This window comes from Photinus pyralis, unplaced genomic scaffold, assembly GCF_008802855.1.
Source record: "Photinus pyralis isolate 1611_PpyrPB1 unplaced genomic scaffold, Ppyr1.3 Ppyr1.4_LG2, whole genome shotgun sequence".
Classification (NCBI taxonomy): domain Eukaryota; kingdom Metazoa; phylum Arthropoda; class Insecta; order Coleoptera; family Lampyridae; genus Photinus; species Photinus pyralis.
The window spans coordinates 25,396,052-25,413,332 of NW_022170403.1; the positions used below are offsets into that span (position 1 = coordinate 25,396,052).

Below are 17,281 nucleotides of genomic sequence, written 5' to 3' on the forward strand. Positions count from 1 at the left end.
TATGTTTGGACCATCAATTAATACAATAACTCGAGATCAGGTAGAGATAGATTAGGTCTGCAGCTTGGAAGTAGGTATAACATCTGAACTTAAACGACCTGTCAACTTTCCCTTCTGCTTTGAATATAGAGTACTAATAATCAAAGCCCTTCTGCATATTTCTTTATATGTTGCATGGTTTAGTTTTTGCTATGGTCGATGAACGTTGGCTAATTGACTACTTTTATTTATACTAAGTGTGAGGCTATTTCTATTTTTCTGGTGCGCGTAAAGGCGTTAAGCATGTGTTTCGGTTTCTCCATTTTTGTAGTAAATAAGTATGAGCTAATTGAGTGTTCTGTGCACCCACAGACACAAGCTAGGAAGAATTACCTTATAGCGAGTGACGGTAAATAAAATGCGCTGTTGCGTTTAAAGCGCAATCGCAAAAATATTCTTAGATTGAAAGCTATAGCTATATTGAGTTGAGAGTACAGTCACGTCGCACCGTCTGGAATCTAGACCGTCAAGATCTATCAACCAGAATATTTTACGTTATGAATCGCGCCTTATGGAATAAATTTACAATACCTATATACAAAATGGTCTTCTGGCTGGTGGAGCGTGGCGCGAGGTCGAGCAGGCAAGGGGAATTGGTAGTGCAGGCGGAGAGCTGTTGTTTCTTGAAGTTTGGAGCTCTGCTTATAAACATTTGCAGCCGGGGACGTTGTCATCAGTTGGTCCTTTTGACCAACGAGCCTGCAGCACGTTTTAGTTTGCTGCAGGATGTGCAAGCGGCGCGTCGCCACAGACACTTTAATGGGCCAAATATAGAAAGATTGGGGGCTCTATTTTTTCTACACAAACAACGCCCGATGAAGACGTATTGTTGAAACACGTAGCAACCTTTTTATATTCTTTAAATATTAAACGAAACGAGATCTATGGAGCCTTTGAAGGAATGAAAGCCTTTCTAAAACTCGTGTATGCTCTCAGAGGTCGTAGAAGTTCTTGGCTCCTAATGCGTTTGATTGCCTTTTGGACAGGGTGGCCTCTGTGCTAGCCACAGCAAATTTGTTTAAATATAATTGTACCTATCCTTCAAATACCTAAGCTTCTCAAGCAGCACATTAGTGTTCTTAAATATTTTTAAAGGCTCTACTCTAGGACGTAGGAGTAGAACACTTTAGAAGACTGTTTGACAATTTACGTGGTTTAGATGACAAAGCGTAACCATAGTAGGTACCTACCTAATATACCTAGGTAAAATTATGGCGTAACCGTACCTTGGTATATACCTACACGAAGTAGACACCTTGAAATCTGTATAACCAGCTTACGACTGAAGATCTGCTACCTTAATGTACACCGAGGTAGGGTCTGATTGACTGCCGATGACCCAGCATGATAGCAAAGCATTTCCTTTAGTTCCAGCTGGCTCTATTGCAACCCCTCACAGTATCGTAGAGTGAAATGATGGCTTCTGGAGTGCTTTGTAGTTTGTCTGCTTTCCTGCTACCTTGATCTACACCGAGGTAGGGTCTGATTGACTGCCAATGACCCAGCATGATAGTGAAGCATTTCCTTTAGTTCCAGCTGTCTCTATTGCAACCCACGAGAGTATCAGAAAGTGAAATGATGACTTCTGGAGTGCTTTGTAGATTGTCTGCTCTCCTGCTATCTTGATCTACACTGAGGTAGGGTCTGATTGACTGCCGATGACCCAGCATGATAGTAAAGCATTCCCTTTAGTTCCAGCTGTCCTTATTGCAACCCACGACAGTATCGGAAAGTGAAATGATGGCTTCTGGAGTGCTTTGTAATTTGTCTGATCTCCTGCTACCTTGATCTACACTGAGGTAGGGTCTGATTGACTGCCGATGACCCAGCATGATAGTAAAGCATTCCCTTTAGTTCCAGCTGTCCTTATTGCAACCCACGACAGTATCGGAAAGTGAAATGATGGCTTCTGGAGTGCTTTGTAGATTGTCTGCTCTCCTGCTACCTTGATCCTACACTGAGCTAGGGTCTGATTGACTGCCGATGACCCAGCATGATAGTAAAGCATTCCCTTTAGTTCCAGCTGTCCCTATTGCAACCCACGACAGTATCGGAAAGTGAAATGATGGCTTCTGGAGTGCTTTGTAGATTGTCTGCTCTCCTGCTACCTTGATCTACACTGAGCTAGGGTCTGATTGACTGCCGATGACCCAGCATGATAGTAAAGCATTCCCTTTAGTTCCAGCTGTCCCTATTGCAACCCACGACAGTATCGGAAAGTGAAATGATGGCTTCTGGAGTGCTTTGTAGATTGTCTGCTCTCCTGCTACCTTGATCTACACTGAGCTAGGGTCTGATTGACTGCCGATGACCCAGCATGATAGTAAAGCATTTCCTTTTGTTCCCGCTGTCCCTATTGCAACCCACGATAGTATCGGAAAGTAAAATGATGGCTTCTGGAGTGCTTTGTAGATTGTCTGCTCTCCTGCTACTTACCTTGATCTACACCCAGGTAGGGTCTGATTGACTGATTGACATTTGGGGAGTTAATAATCGCATATTATGTATGTTTACCTACATTGAAGTCCCTATGATGCGTTACGCAATTCACCACCCTGTATAGGACAGTGAAGAATAACTTATTTTGTATGTTGGTCAGAATTTATCTCTAAAGTTACATCGAATAAAATTCAGCTTAAGCCAATGATCAATCATATATCTAGGAAAGTGGCAGAAATTTAAATTGTATTTAATAAAATTAACTAATCTAATGACTCAAACCGATCCGAAAACGATGTTCTCTGATTGATTATTAGGGCGTGGAGTGTTCAATGCAGTAATGAGCAATTTAAGGGAAGCAGCGTGTTGAAATATTGTTGAAAACAGAAAGTTAATCAGAAAGTTTTTTTTATCGATCTATAATTTTGAAGAGCCCTGTATAAAACACGGACATTAGCCACCGACGCCTGGATTGTGGCTGATACTAGCCACATCCTTCTACTTTTAAAATCTCTATTTACAGTTATTTCTTTTGGTAGAATGTGAAGTATGACTTTTCTTTTAAATTTCTTTAGAAGAATATTAGATAGAATGCTACAGTTATTTTATTTCGGCCAGCACAACATTTCCAACACCTTGAACATCTATGTTAAGACAAACAACGGCAACACACTTTCAATTAATTTGGATCCTCAATGGGATATTAAAAACGTTAAGGAAGTCGTTGCTCCCAAATTAGGCTTACACCCTGAGGAAGTTAAGATAATCTTTGCAGGCAAAGAGCTCGGTGATACAATAACGATAGCCGTAAGTGACCTGTTCTTGCGCAAACGTTTCATCGTTTAATTTTAAGGAATGCGACTTGGGACAGTGCAGTATTCTACATGCGGTTAAGTCGAAGCATCGGCGGAGTTTAGCAGGGGCCGTTGTCGAGGAAGTAATAGAAGAGTTCGGTTCGAAACCACTTTGCGAGACCTTGAAGGATTTGTCCACGGAGGATAGCAGTAATAATGGTACTAAAGCTGATGAAATCCTAGAGTTCTTACGTGAATCTTTTCAGTAATTGAGCAACCGAAAGCCCATTTTTTTGTTTACTGTTCAATATGTAAGGGGCTTAAGACTGGGAAGTTAAGAGTGAAATGCCAATTTTGTAAGAGCGGAGCATTTACAGTACACGCAGATCCGCAAAGCTGGGTCGATGTGTTAGAATCTAAGCGAATCACCGGACAATGTGAGAACGACCCCGACTTATGCGCAAATGTAAGTTTGTGATGTTACGGGAGTATTACTGATTTTGTACAGATTTTAGATAATGCTGAACCCACTTTCGCCGAATTTTACTTTAAATGTGCTGAGCATACTTCTTTAGGTGAAGAGGATAAGGCAGTACCCTTAGATTTAATAAGGCCTAATGTACATAGTATACCGTGTTTAGCCTGCGGTGATATTAGGTACATTCACGGTGGTACATAAATGTCGTCTTTAACTCTGATTTGTAGTACACCGATTTTGGTATTTCCGTGTGCTGAGGCACATGTGACCTGTTTAGAGTGTTTTGTTACGTATTGTTCTACCAGATTAAGGGATAGGCAATTTTTGGAGCATCCCGACTTTGGATATACTCTATCATGTCCAGCTAGATGTGAAAATTCCTTGATCACTGAGACACATCATTTTCGTTTAATGCCGGAAGCTCAGGTATTGTTGAAACGTGGAAATAAATGTTTGTGTTACCGGGGGGTTTTAGTATTCCCAATATCAGCAGTTTGCGACAGAAGAGTTTGTACTGAGCACAGGAGGAGTGCTGTGTCCACAGCCCGGCTGTGGTATGGGCATTATACCGGAACCAGACTGTATCAAAATTAGATGTACTGGTGGATGCGGAGTATGGAGCTTTTTGCTAGATTACCTGTCAATTATTGATTTTTTCTACAGTACGTGTTCTGCCGTTTATGCCTTCAGGGCTACCATATTGGTGATTGTGCTCCATTTGATCCAGAGAGTAATACAGATAGGATAGATACTGAGTTTAATGTGGATCCGGCACTGGTTTCCCAAGCCAGATGGGATGAAGCTTCAAAGGTTGCTATAAGAGTGTTGACCAAACCTTGCCCAAAGTGTAAAACACCAACTGAACGTGATGGTACGTGCAAGACAATTGTGTTTGGTCAGGTTGAAAGCGTTTATTATCTTTTTAGGAGGGTGTATGCATATGGTGTGTACTCGAGGAGGGTGCGGATTTAATTGGTGTTGGGTCTGTCAAACACCGTGGACGACAGACTGCATGGGGAGCCATTGGTTTGGATAAAGTTGATTGTTATGGTTGTCATTGTGATTTATGTTTCTTTTTTTGTTATTGTTATATACTTAACTAAATAAATTTGAACAATTTTTGTATGTCTCATTCAAAGATCGGCGCTACATGCGTGTACTTGCGAGAGAGAGTAGGACAGAGATGTCCCTTGTGGTCCTCACTCTTAGCTGACCGAGCGTTCCAGTATTGCTGTGTGCCCCACGTCGGGCGCCAAAATGTATTCGATTCGATTCGATAGATATAACTTGATTGAGAAGTCTTTTCGAAAAAGTACGAATTGTTTTGGATTCTACGCACCAAAATTAATAAGAAAAAGTGTTTTCCCGAGAAATTTTGGTGCAGCCGATTTTTGGTAAAAAAGGAAGGTCGTACACTGCCTTCTTTTGAGGCCCGAACAAAAAATTGTCTCAGATCGACCCGGAAAAAAAATTTTCTTATAGAATGTGGCCTGTAGAATCCACAATTTCAAACAGTTCCAAGATTGGGCTACTAGTTCAAAAGTTACAGCCCTTTGAATTTTCTTTCGAAATTGGTTTCTAGTCNGTTTCCAGACTATCTGTAGTCCGAGCTGTCCTTGCTATTGCTAACAAATACGATTTAGAGTTGCATCAAATGGACGTTAAAACGGCCTTCCTAAATGGAGTTATCGAGGAGGACGTTTTCATGGAAATTCCGGGGGCGGGACACTTCGCCGAATGCCCACAACGCCGACCCGATTTTTGGATGGTCCATATCGCCGACTAGGGACACTACGCCGACAGTGCCCACATTGCCGACAAGTGGACAAGGGACACAACGCCGACCATGCCCACATCGCCGACAGGTGTATAAGGGACACAACGCCGACCATGCCCACTTCGCCGACGGACACTACGCCGACCGTGCCCACATCGCCGACAAGTGTACAAGGGACACTACGCCGACCATGCCCACATCGCCGACAAGTGTGCAAGGGACACTAGGCCGAACGTGCCCACAACGCCGACTATTCGGAAAAAAATTACTAGAGACACTACGCCGACAGCGACCACGTCGTCGACAATGGAGAAGTTTCCAGCTTTTTGGTATAAATTAATTATGAAAATTTAAGTAAAATGAAACAAAAATGTGATAGAATCAACAAAATTACTCCACAAATCCCAAAGTTACAAGACTAAAGTTGCGATTGGAATAATAATTTCGGGACGTCACTTCACCTAGTTTGCTAAGACCATGTCTTGAGCATGCGATCATAAAAGAGTGGTATCGCCTATGAATCGCCTCTAAAAATTTTTGTTTATATGGGAAATCGTATTTCCTGGAATTACGTAAAATGACGTCACCGACACAGCCGTTCCGCGCTGAATACCTAAACTTAAATAATATATTTCTGTCATTTATTTCCGGAATTTGAAATTTCTTTTACTGGTTTATTAGTTTTGATCTATATTTTGATGTCATTAGGCTTAATGTAGTAATATCAATTGTCCCTATTTGATAGTTGCTGTGTTTTGATAAACTGAAATTCGTAAATCTTTACACCGGAAGTATAGAAGAATTTATCGCGTTTTTTTTTAATTTGAAAAAAAAAGGTTGGTTGAACGGTAAAATATCGCGATTCTTAAATTGCACATTTAGTCAAACAAAGCGAACAATAACTAGGGCTGATTGTATAAAGGCTGGTTTCTTATAGAATGTGGCCTGTAGAATCCATAATTTCAAACAGTTCCAAGATTGGGCTACTAGTTCAAAAGTTACAGCCCTTTGAAAACAAAAGTTTTTTCCCGAGAAATTTTGGGGCAGTCGATTTTTGGTAAAAAAAGAAGTGTATACCTACACTTTTTTTTTGGGCTGCAATTCTTATAGAATTTGGCCTCTGGAATCCATAATGTAATGTAATGTCATCCAAAATGTAAAGCTTTTGACTTTTATAGGCGTAGCTCCCTAATGGAACTCACTGAGCCCTTTGTCTGCTGCACAATTTTTTTTATTAGTGCATTGTTAGACTTTGTAACCAAAACCACAAGTATCCAAGTTATACACACGGACCAGCTTGATCTTAACATTTTTGATACAGGAGGCACCGACAACATGTTCGTCACAGTCGCATTCAATTTTTATTATATATGTTACGGCTAAAGTTTTTACTTGGCTAGTTTATAAACTAGCTGGATGTAAACTATCCAAACGTGTGGTTATTATGACGGAAAATAATCGTTTCTCTACAACAGCTACGAATATCGGTTGGTTTATATACTATCCAGGTAGTTTATCGCCAAAGTACAAACCACCAGAAAATTATATAAATTAACCAGAATTTTTAGCTAGTTCACAAACTATCCACAGTGTCCAAATGCCAAAATACAACCATGACATTTTCGCACCAATGTCGCTAAGAGTTATCGAAAACGAAAAATATAAACTTTTATTTCTATACACATACAACCAAAGCAAAGGAATAGGTATACCACTTCATATAGTGTCAGTGAGTGGTGGTTGTTGCACACAATAAAATCTAAACGGTCTAAAAGAAAGTCCCATTAATATTATGTAGCAACTCATCAACATTAGAATAATTGTAGTACATTGGTATGACACCAATATCTGTATAAACCAAGTTTGAGTTATTCAAATGTATTCCAAAACAATACGCATTGTTCCGTGGTTGTTTATGCTTACACCCTTCGCAATTCGGAGTTTGGGCGTCTTTTTGGGTTTTAATCTCTTCTGCGGGGAACTTCTTCTAAAAACAAGATGTACGGTGTTAGGTAGGTACCTATACATTAGGTAGAGGAGGTAAAATAAAGTCACTAATTTGACTTAGAATTTAATTTAAACGATATCACTTTGATATGTGCAGTTTTGATCAACGCTACCTTTGTTGATAAATTTAAATAAACGTGTCTATATAAAATAACTTCGTTTGCCGATATCATTCAAAGCTATAATTCTCGTCCGTGATCAAAACTGACTACAAATCGCGATTAAAATGTACCATTGTCTAATGAAGTAAATCTAGTACAACATACAATATAATTTATATTGGAAATCTGTAACCGTTTTTGTTAATATATTTGTACAGTATTATCTGGTGTCGTTAATTGCCTATAACTACTTAAATCACCATCACAATAATAATATTATAATTAAGATATAAATTATGGACCACAGTTACTACCATTGTTAAATATATATACTTTAACTTTGTCGCTACGTTTCGTTCATCCTCTTGGCTATAAAAATTCGGAAACCAATCCAAAAATTACTATTATTTACTTTTGATGACGTTTGAAGACTAAAGGAAGATTTAGAATATTTCGCTATTAATTTGGGAAGCATAGTTTGATAAATTTGTATCTATACAATTTCCCAAATAGAAATTATTATAATTTTCGGGAAGCTCTATCTTACAATTTTTCTTAATTTGGTAATATTTTTCTCTTTGACATATCTACTAAGGCACAACCTTATATTATTACGTAATTTTATTTTACAATAAACTGCCACGGGTTCCGTCGAGGTTTGCACAGAATTATAGAAGCGAATTGGCAACAAGAAAATTGGCAGCGGTAACGGTAAATTCTAAACTGATACCTACATCATACTCGGCGGATTGGTAGCGAGAAGGGTTGGGAGCACATGCGGGGTGGGATCCAAACGCGGGCGGAGCGCCATTATCTTGCCAATGTTTGGTTTTAATCCTATCCTAATCTAAATTTGATTCTTGCATATTTACAATTGTTTAAAAAAAAATAGAAACAACTAAATCGAAACCTTGGTCCCAAATCATATGTATAAATTGTTCAAAAACTAAACGGAAGAGAAGGGAAAGGAAGGAAGAACTTTTTGGAAGGCACAATTCTTTTTCAAAATCCAAACCAAAGGTAAACTAAGAAGAAAACCATGCTGTCTAAATTTTTTTTGATTACAATAACGACGCCAACTGAAAACGATTTAAGCGTGATAGTCGTAGAATTTGATTCCGTCGTTAAGCAGAAAGGAATCTAGATAGCTTTTGTTCGGTGCCAGCCGTGGATCGGGCGGACTTTGAAATCGGCCTCGTTCTGTTGAACCAAAAGCTTCATTGAAATCGGGCAGCGCCTTTACGGAACCGTTCGGGTGTGACATGGATGAAGATTGCTAGCAACAGACGTTATTGTTAATCATCCCCATTCGATCGTTAAAACAATTACAAGAACAGCTTACTTTTTTCAATTTCACCTCGTCGTCTCCATCGAATGGGTTTTGTACAATGACCGTCTCTTCGGCGGGTAAAAAAGTGCTATCGACTTTGCGCTCTATTTTTTCCAGTTTCGCCCTATTCTCAACTTTTGTCGCGAGCAATTCGTCTGTTTGTGATTTGCATTTTTTATGCGATTGTAAATCGTTACCGTTCGTTTCTTGGTAGGGAGGAGGGTGCGAGTGCAGCATGTAAGACGGATCTAAAAAAGGCCAACGTAAAATAGCGGAGAACCGAGCCCATACAAACCTGCACACGGCCTCAAAGACTCTTGATACTGATGCCACATATGCGCTTGGTGGTGTTGTAATTCGGCCATAGGATTATGCTGCAATTATTCGAAATTAATTTCTGTTTTAAAAATAACCCGGCGAAGTTCAAAGGGCGGCATTTATTGGAAACTTTAATATTCTCGATATCGGTTTTATTATCCATAAATGCTATGTTTGTTATAGAGACGGTTTTGTCTTATGATTCACCTGCATGTATGTGGGAGAATCTTGTAACCACCCACTGGAAGGTAAAACGTGCACCAGCTTCGTATACGCGTTCATAGGTGGCATAAATTGGCCCACACTCGAAGGGTGTCCTGGAAAGATGGGGTTGCCGCACATTTGACTACTCAAGTCTGGCGGTGGTGGAGTCTGCAAAAAAAAACTGCCTCAAATTCCTGCGGAGATTTAAAATGTCGGATGGGTGCATAAATATGAGGCGATAACCATTTCGTGTCACGTCGATTGATCGAGAATTGCACGATTAGGTGGAGGAGAGACGGATTTTTGCACAGCATAATGCAAATAGCGTCAATGTCAGCTGGGTATCGACGTGAATAAAATCGGTATCGGTCCCGGCAGTCCGCCAAGCGCATGGTTAACACCGAGAAAGTCTCTGATATCGACGGTATTTCGCAATAGGCGCCACGACGCTCTTGATCGTTACCTAGCAACGGGAAGGCGTTGTTACCATCCAACCATCTCTAATGCTATGGCAACGTATACATCGCCTATTTATTTCAAACATGCTGCGTATTACTGGAAAAATGGTACAGCGCTTCGGTTCAAATCTCCTTAACACGAACAGTCGCATTCCTATGGACAGGCTGACAATTGACGTTTAGATATTTCGAAGCCCTTCCGAAGCTTTAAGCATATTGATTACCAACGGTAGACAGACCCCACACGTTTTGTTGCAGAATGAAGTTGTGACGTGCCGTCGTCATCCCTCCCACGCCTACTATTAACAATTGCATCCGATCTCGATTAAAATTTCAACGAACAATTTAGGTAACTGGTAAACCAACCGTAATTACACATACCCTCTTGGAACATCATTACGTTAATTGCATATTAAATCACAGTAAGAAAGATCTCAACAACGAAGATGCTCTCTGGAAAGTTTCTGGAAAGCAGACTGCTACTAATAATTCTTTGAATTGGTGTTTGATAAGTCAAAAAATTTTCCGCAGTGACACCTTTAAACAGTACCTACAGGGACTTTTGAACCTGTCTCTACGTCAAAATTGAAACCTTTAAGAAATGGATCATTAATTTCCTTATTCTGTCATCGATAGATGAAAACAAATGGCTTAGGGCCTTGTTAACCGAAACCCAAATTTCATACACTAAACCAAATGTGTGGTAATTCGATATTTGACACAATCGTTTATAAGAAAAAGTTGTAGATGTGCATAATATGTTCCCTTTCTCTTTGTACGCACTACTTTTACTACCTTGGCAGAGTGTAACTCAAAAATGAAGTTATAAAGTGGTATACAAACCATCATCAGGTGTTCTTCTGGACCGTTCAGCCAAGTCTGCGTTCGACGTCCTCCTCGTGGAGAAGTAGTGGGCGCTGCCCCAAGTGTTTGATCTCTGGAGGATTCACGCATTGCCTTCCTAATTCGCGCTTCTTTGGGATTGTAAACGTAATCTACAAACACATAATATTCAACTTTTAAAAATGCATTAGTATAGGCGCGCACAACATATGAAAAAGTTGAACGCGAGCGAGAAATGAGTACCCTTCGCGCGATAATTAATTAAATTCAAAATCGATTCTTGGAAAGGCTAAAAATATGCAGGTATATGACAAAAGTGATAAATATGTGACGTGTTAGAAAAGTTTGGTACCTGAAAGTGAAGCTGAATTAGGCCACTGCTGAGAGTAATAGTTTGCATGGGCATAGTAACTTTGATATGGATGTCCGTAGTAATCTCGATTGTAAAATCCGTTTTCGTAAAATTGCGGCCGGTAGAATGATTGTTTATATTGCAGGTAGTTGCAACAATCCATTACTGACATTCAGTTTTGAAGAAGATAAATTTGAAAAAAAAATGAAAAGGTAAGCTCATGATGAGTACGAATTTTGAGAAAACGGCAGTTTTGATAACTGCCGCATGACGAAAGTTGTTTAAATCACGCAGACGGAAATTTTCGCGCCAAAACTTTTACGAGAGCGACGTTCGTGCGATTCGTGCGGGAGAAGACCGCGTAGTGTGGAGCGCGTAGTTGGCGACGCCGGACGACGCCGCCGACTGAATAGCGCAATCAATACAGACCAGCGTCGTCTCACCCACCGGGCGCGCCTGAGTCTGCAATACCCTGGACAAGTGGGTCATTCGCCCATATAATCATACGCAACGTGCAAATACCAGCTGCTTATCGAGTTCCATTTCTTAAGTATGGGATGCCGCACTTTCTCCCAGGTGGGAATTTTAAACTGACGAAGGACGTTAATTGGAGGACTACACGATTCAACATATGTGTGCACGCCAGAATGTGTCTAATCCGGTATTGATCGGCCAAGTGATACTGAAATAAATCTATAAAAGTGCCCGAGAGGTAGAGGTGTGAATTTCCTTTCGCAGCGAATTTCTTAGGGGGACTCTCACCCAGCACACAATAGTTAATTAAAAGCCAAGTAGCTCAGTCTTTTCCAATGATATGCTTAATTTCTCAGTGTCAGGTTTCAAAAGGGAAACTGAATGAAAACTGAAAGGGGGCTCGAAATTATTAGACCTAATAACTATTAAAATGCCGCACGCAACACGTTGTTGCAAGGATCTGATCCCAGCTTAGCTGCACATTCAAATCCATGAATGAAACATAGAAATTTAAACACAAAGTGCCTTTCTCGGCTAACTGCAAACTAACATTTGCCCCCTTCGGAAGATTCAATACGAAACGAACAGGTCGATCCGGCAATCCCCACGTTTCCAGTCTTCGCATGGACATCAACGCCATGTCAATACAACCCCTCCAAAAAGTGAAACTCAAAGAAAACGTCTACCTGACGTCGTCGCTGAATTTGTTATCCAAACGGAAACAAGTCTGATTTGGGCATAACTAATATAAAGTTACTGCCCTACATTTTAACCGTGTTACAAGAGGGAAAAAATGTGGAAAAACGCCTGCGCTCGCTCTTTACCGAGAGCGATGACGCTAAACCGTAACAGCCAAAGGGCTTCCATTGATCTGTAGAAAATCAAACCGTTATTTCTAATCCCACCTCGTAACTATTAAAATAGTTGGGAGTTGGGTAATGAAGTGAGAGGGCTTCGCGCTTCGTCTTGCTATCGACTGCTGCAGTGCGAGGAAAAAAACGGCTTTAGTAAACAAGATTTAAGCATTATCTTGATACCGGAAAATCAATATGAAGTATTCTTGTGCAGATAATTAACTCGCTAAAAAATCAATGTTACACTCTAATTTGGCGCGTTTAAAAATATACCTTTTGCGTCGTTCAACGTCACCTTCGTTCGTGTTCAAACTCTTCAGGCCCTCGCTATTTAATTTATATTATTTGGTTTACTAGTGTTTGCGTTGGAAAGGTACGTATGTGCCAAAGGTCAGTCCGGCTCAGACGGCTCAAAGGGATGTTTAATATAAAGCCCAAGTAAAGAAAGAGAAATAGACTTCGGTTATTGTAAACTAGGCGAAAGTACTTTCGTCAATTTTTTATTAGGGACTGCGTACGGTATAGAAACTTAAAAAATTATTAAACCTGGTTTGCTACCCTTGTTTTACTACTTACTTATTTGTATGAAAATCTGCTTACACCCGTTTTCAACGTGTAGTTTGGCAAATTTCCAATTATGGTAGTATGCTTATTTTACCGGTCACTATAGCAAATAAATTTGGTTAGCAATTGGAAGCAGTAACTATAATAACGATACAACAGATAAAAGGCACTTTAGTTCTTTGCGTTAATAAAAAGTTGTTTTGCCTTATGGGAATTTTTTGGAAGTATACGTTAAAAATCAGGGTCTAGGACACTTCGTCGAATGCCCACAACGCCCATAAGTATTTGTATGCTGTAAAAGTAAATTACCTACTTTTTTATTTCAGACTTAATGCCTTTATATCTGAAAGCACAGATTAGTGGTAATCTGTGCTGAAAGAATGTACGAATATGTTATAGCGACTAGAAACAGATCTTTACACATTTCTGAACATTGTCGCATGTTATATCTCCAACAGACATCTAAGTTTTTAGCGCATTTTTGAAAAAAATACGCTATTATATTCGTTATGGCGGGCTGGGTGACTGTCCGGCTGAGATCTCAGCAATTATAATAGCTAGAGACTTCAAATTTTCACTAAAGCTTTCGCTATAGTGTAGGTAGATGTGCAGGCTCTAGTCTATTTTGAGTTAGATTACTCACGAAACAGATAATTTTAAACTTCGCTAATAAAATACTGATCGATATTACCAAAAATGCGCTTTCGTCATGCATATGCGATTTACAACTTGTTTTGTTACGCAAAAGTAAACGCCAAGAACGCAAACGATGAAATGTTATGTTAACAAGCTATTGGCAGCTATTGAGAATAACATATACACAGTTTAAAAAACATTATTTGATAAGACTTCAGTCATTTTTTAGTGTGAATTTGCCACTTTTGCCGCCGAGCGTAGCGATTGTGTTCAAAACGCCATTTTGATGTCCTTAGTTCATGTAAATTCCAAGTTGTAATCCAAAATTCCGGATTGCAACTCAAAATTAAATTCTGATTTTTCAAATCAAACTTTCGTTAGGTACTTGTATCTAAAAAAACTTGTAATTTTACCCTGCACTTAAAGCACAGATCAGCAAGACCAGGGTTTCAAGTGTTTTTCTAATACTCTCGCCATCAGGGCTGTAGCCAGATTAGTTACTAAGAGCGGGCATCAGGTGAAATATTAATAACTTGCTCTATTCTACTGAAGGAATTCGTTTTTAGCGCAATCCATGAAAGGAGCGCTTATGACTTCACACTTCCGTCCGTCTGCGTGTCGTTCCGTACTATAGCTCAGTATCTAGACCTCGTATCGACTATCAAAAATTAACTTTGGCATTCATCACGTGTTATAGGTCTAAATTGGGAAAAGTGATTATTTATGCACCAATTTTGTTGGGAAAAAGATCAAACTCGATTGCTCGATGACCAAGAAATGATACATTTCTATGTTTGGTGACCAAAATGAATGTCAAAATCAATTTTCTAGGGAAATTCAATTGCGCAATGCCCAAGAAGTGGTTCATGTGTATTTTTGTTCACAAAAAATGTCAAAATCGTTATTTATGTACTGATTTTCTTGGGAAGAAGAACTCATATCGACTTCTGGGGTTCGCTATAAGATAGTTCATGGTTCCAGATGGACAACTATCAAAAATTAATTTTAGTATCCATCACTGTATCACCAATATCGATCTAAATCCTTATTTATGCACCAATTTTTTTGGGAAAAAGACCAAACTCGATTGCTTGATGCCCAAGAAATGTGTGTATCGTATCGACTTGGAGTTGGAGGTCATTTGTAGATCTCTCTTCGGATCTCTCTTATGCAAGTACTACGTATTACCAGTTACCCACACTTTCATGCTGATTAATTTTCCCTTTCAAAGTTTCTTGTAGCTCTACGAAATTCTGAACAAAAACCGAAAATGTCGTTTTCGAAGAAGCGTTGGCGTTATTTAATAATAGAAAACTATTAAATCGATCATTCAACCATCAATATCGCCACTTAAAATGGTTGAAATTTTTACCTCTTCTTTTGTTAATTTTTTAAAAAAATTTTGAATATATTTTTAAGCATGCTAAATTATTTTAGTTTAAGGCTGCGGCCCTGCTGAATCGCCGTGAAAGATTGCCGGTCACAGCACACCTTATGTCGATCAAAAATCTATGTTTTTCTTAAGATGCGAGCGACTTCCAGAATAGGATCGTGAATGTTGAACAAAAAGTTTTTTCGTTCAACATTGACACGATAGATAGAATAATAAAACGCACTTTTTTCAATCTGTCACGGTTAGTTACATTACAAGGGTTGAAGACCCTCGTTCATACTAAATAAAGTTGATCCTCTATAACACTAGTAAAATTTTTCCTACCGCACTCGTTTTATCGCTTGTTTATCGCCATACCCACTTGCGTTCACCTTTCGTATGAAGCGGTGCTCGCCGGGAAAGAATGCCGGTCACAGAACAACATGCCGGTCTTCAATCGTATGTATTTAATATTAAACCATACGATTGTAGACCGGCACCGGTTGTTCTGTAACCGGAATTCTCTCCTGGCGAGCACGTGTATATTTGCCTATACTTAATGGAAACCGAAAACTTTGAAACTGAAAAGCAAGCTACCATTACAAATGCTAAAACTTTTCTATTTGAATCGAGTGAACATTCCTTTTCATAAAGTGCGATTAGTAAAAACGGTCCTATAAATCAAAATGTAGCCCGAGTATCTTTTTGAAATGGCGTTACATGATGAAAGCGCATTTTTGGTTATATAGATCAGTATTTTATTAGCAAAGTTTTAAATCATCGATCTCACGAGTCATCTAACACAAAATAGTCTGCACATCTACACTATAGCAGAAAGCTTTTAGTGAAAATTTGAAGTTTCCGAGATCTCAGTCGGACAGCTAGCCAGCCAGACAGCCAACCGTATCGAATATAATAATAATAGTCTTTTTTTCTGTGCTTTTTAAGATAGATTAAGACAACTCGTCACTACTACAACTTTTACATTTAGTGTATACCTCTATCTGTCTTAATAGAAAAAATATCCAAAATATAAATTATTATAATCAATATCCGTTTACACTAAACTTTTTTAATTCCCACATAAATCTGTAGGTTCCTGTAAATAATGTATGTATTCCCAGATACCCCCTGACAATTCTTTAAAATTTCTAGATAGGTGTCATGTCCAGTTCCACCATCAAAATGAAGCCTTGCTTAAAGTTAAGTCGAACTTAAAATCTATGGCAACGATTATTAAACAATCGTTGCTATGGTATTAAAGTTATGCTTAACTAACGATAAGTTGCCACTGCTGGAAGTGTAGCTTAGACATTCGACAAATTTCACATTGCGACATCATATATGACTGCAAAGTCTTCAATATTTATCTTCTACTAAATAAAAACCCCCTTCAACAACAAATTATCCAGAAATTCTGAATAGATCAAATTGAACCAATGCATTTGTTTAATTTTGCCGACTCAGCATTCAAGCTCATACCGAAACCTCTAAAAATTGCTACTTTCTGCACTACTAATTGTTATCTATGGCAACAGTAAGACACATTCCACCGAGAAAACTCCCAAACGTTAGCTCACCTGGATACTTCTTCTTGTGCGCCTCCCCAACAGCTTTAGCCATTTCGTAATACTTGGCTTTCTCGGACACCTCCAGCGACTTCCACGTTAAACCCAACCGCTTGCTGATATCCTTGTTCGATTCGCGAGGAAACGTTTGCGACATTTCCTTTCGATTTTCATTGGCGTAGATCATGAACGCGTTTGCCGGTCTCGGAATTTTTGCCTTGAAGGGTGCAACTAGGAATAAAAACTGATTGGAGCGACTGTGCCTAACTTTACGTACTTACCGATATTATGAGCAGGTTGAACGTTCATCATTATAATTAAACAAAGCGTTAATTGTTACTGTCAAATGCTTCCCTTTTGTAAACGACAATTGATTACAAAACAGTTTTTGCTGTAGATATTGCGATTTAGTAAAAGAAATTAGAACAAGTTGACGAAATAAGATTGCTCTGGTACGAAAGAAAAACTGAAAACAGCGGAAGGGAGAGAAAAAAAACAACCAGTGGCATGTAGAGTACACTTTTAAATACATGACTCTGTATTCAGCTTTGGAAAGTCGCTTCCAGTGGCTCTTCGTCGTATCTTAGGGTGCAGTAGAAAACTTGAACCTACTGTCATTCCCACCAAAAGCATCTCGTTTTGGATTCTTGAAGCATTTCTTGCTTAGTTCTGG

At 39.2% G+C, this 17,281-nt stretch overlaps 2 protein-coding genes across 3 annotated transcripts; one reads left to right on the forward strand and one right to left on the reverse strand.

The window, feature by feature from the left end:
• Positions 1 to 16: 16 nt before the first annotated feature.
• On the forward strand, positions 17 to 4,871 carry LOC116162934 (E3 ubiquitin-protein ligase parkin). Its single transcript, XM_031476710.1, has 12 exons — positions 17 to 1,352; positions 1,408 to 1,514; positions 1,570 to 1,676; positions 1,732 to 1,838; positions 1,894 to 3,285; positions 3,332 to 3,491; positions 3,539 to 3,738; positions 3,781 to 3,929; positions 3,978 to 4,176; positions 4,226 to 4,363; positions 4,414 to 4,621; positions 4,677 to 4,871. Exons 5-12 carry the CDS (start codon positions 3,028 to 3,030, stop codon positions 4,784 to 4,786), a joined length of 1,422 nt encoding a protein of 473 aa, XP_031332570.1. The 5' UTR covers positions 17 to 1,352; positions 1,408 to 1,514; positions 1,570 to 1,676; positions 1,732 to 1,838; positions 1,894 to 3,027; the 3' UTR covers positions 4,787 to 4,871.
• A 2,922-nt stretch (positions 4,872 to 7,793) lies between these two features.
• LOC116164716 (transcription factor Sox-14-like) lies at positions 7,794 to 16,932 on the reverse strand. Of its 2 annotated transcripts, XM_031478926.1 has the most exons (7): positions 16,890 to 16,932; positions 16,621 to 16,839; positions 10,789 to 10,940; positions 9,491 to 9,655; positions 9,261 to 9,339; positions 8,978 to 9,213; positions 7,794 to 8,911 (listed from the first exon to the last, which is right to left on the reverse strand). In XM_031478926.1, the coding sequence occupies exons 1-7, from the start codon at positions 16,918 to 16,920 to the stop codon at positions 8,726 to 8,728; spliced, it is 1,068 nt and encodes a 355-aa protein (XP_031334786.1). In that variant the 5' UTR covers positions 16,921 to 16,932; the 3' UTR covers positions 7,794 to 8,725. The 2 variants fall into 2 exon arrangements, with proteins under 2 accessions (XP_031334786.1, XP_031334787.1); XM_031478927.1 differs by lacking the exons at positions 16,621 to 16,839; positions 16,890 to 16,932 and adding an exon at positions 11,141 to 11,516.
• Positions 16,933 to 17,281: the final 349 nt, after the last annotated feature.

Coding starts and splice junctions, on each gene's coding strand:
- LOC116162934 (XM_031476710.1), top strand. CDS start 3,028: ATGACTTTTCTTTTAAATTTCTTTAGAAGAATATTAGATAGAATGCTA. Junction 4,177..4,225: donor GTTTAATGCCGGAAGCTCAG/GTATTGTTGAAA, acceptor GGGGGGTTTTAG/TATTCCCAATATCAGCAGTT. Junction 4,622..4,676: donor AACACCAACTGAACGTGATG/GTACGTGCAAGA, acceptor TTATCTTTTTAG/GAGGGTGTATGCATATGGTG.
- LOC116164716 (XM_031478926.1), bottom strand. CDS start 16,920: ATGATGAACGTTCAACCTGCTCATAATATCG. Junction 16,840..16,889: donor TCAACCTGCTCATAATATCG/GTAAGTACGTAA, acceptor TTTTATTCCTAG/TTGCACCCTTCAAGGCAAAA. Junction 9,214..9,260: donor GTCTTTGAGGCCGTGTGCAG/GTTTGTATGGGC, acceptor GGCCTTTTTTAG/ATCCGTCTTACATGCTGCAC.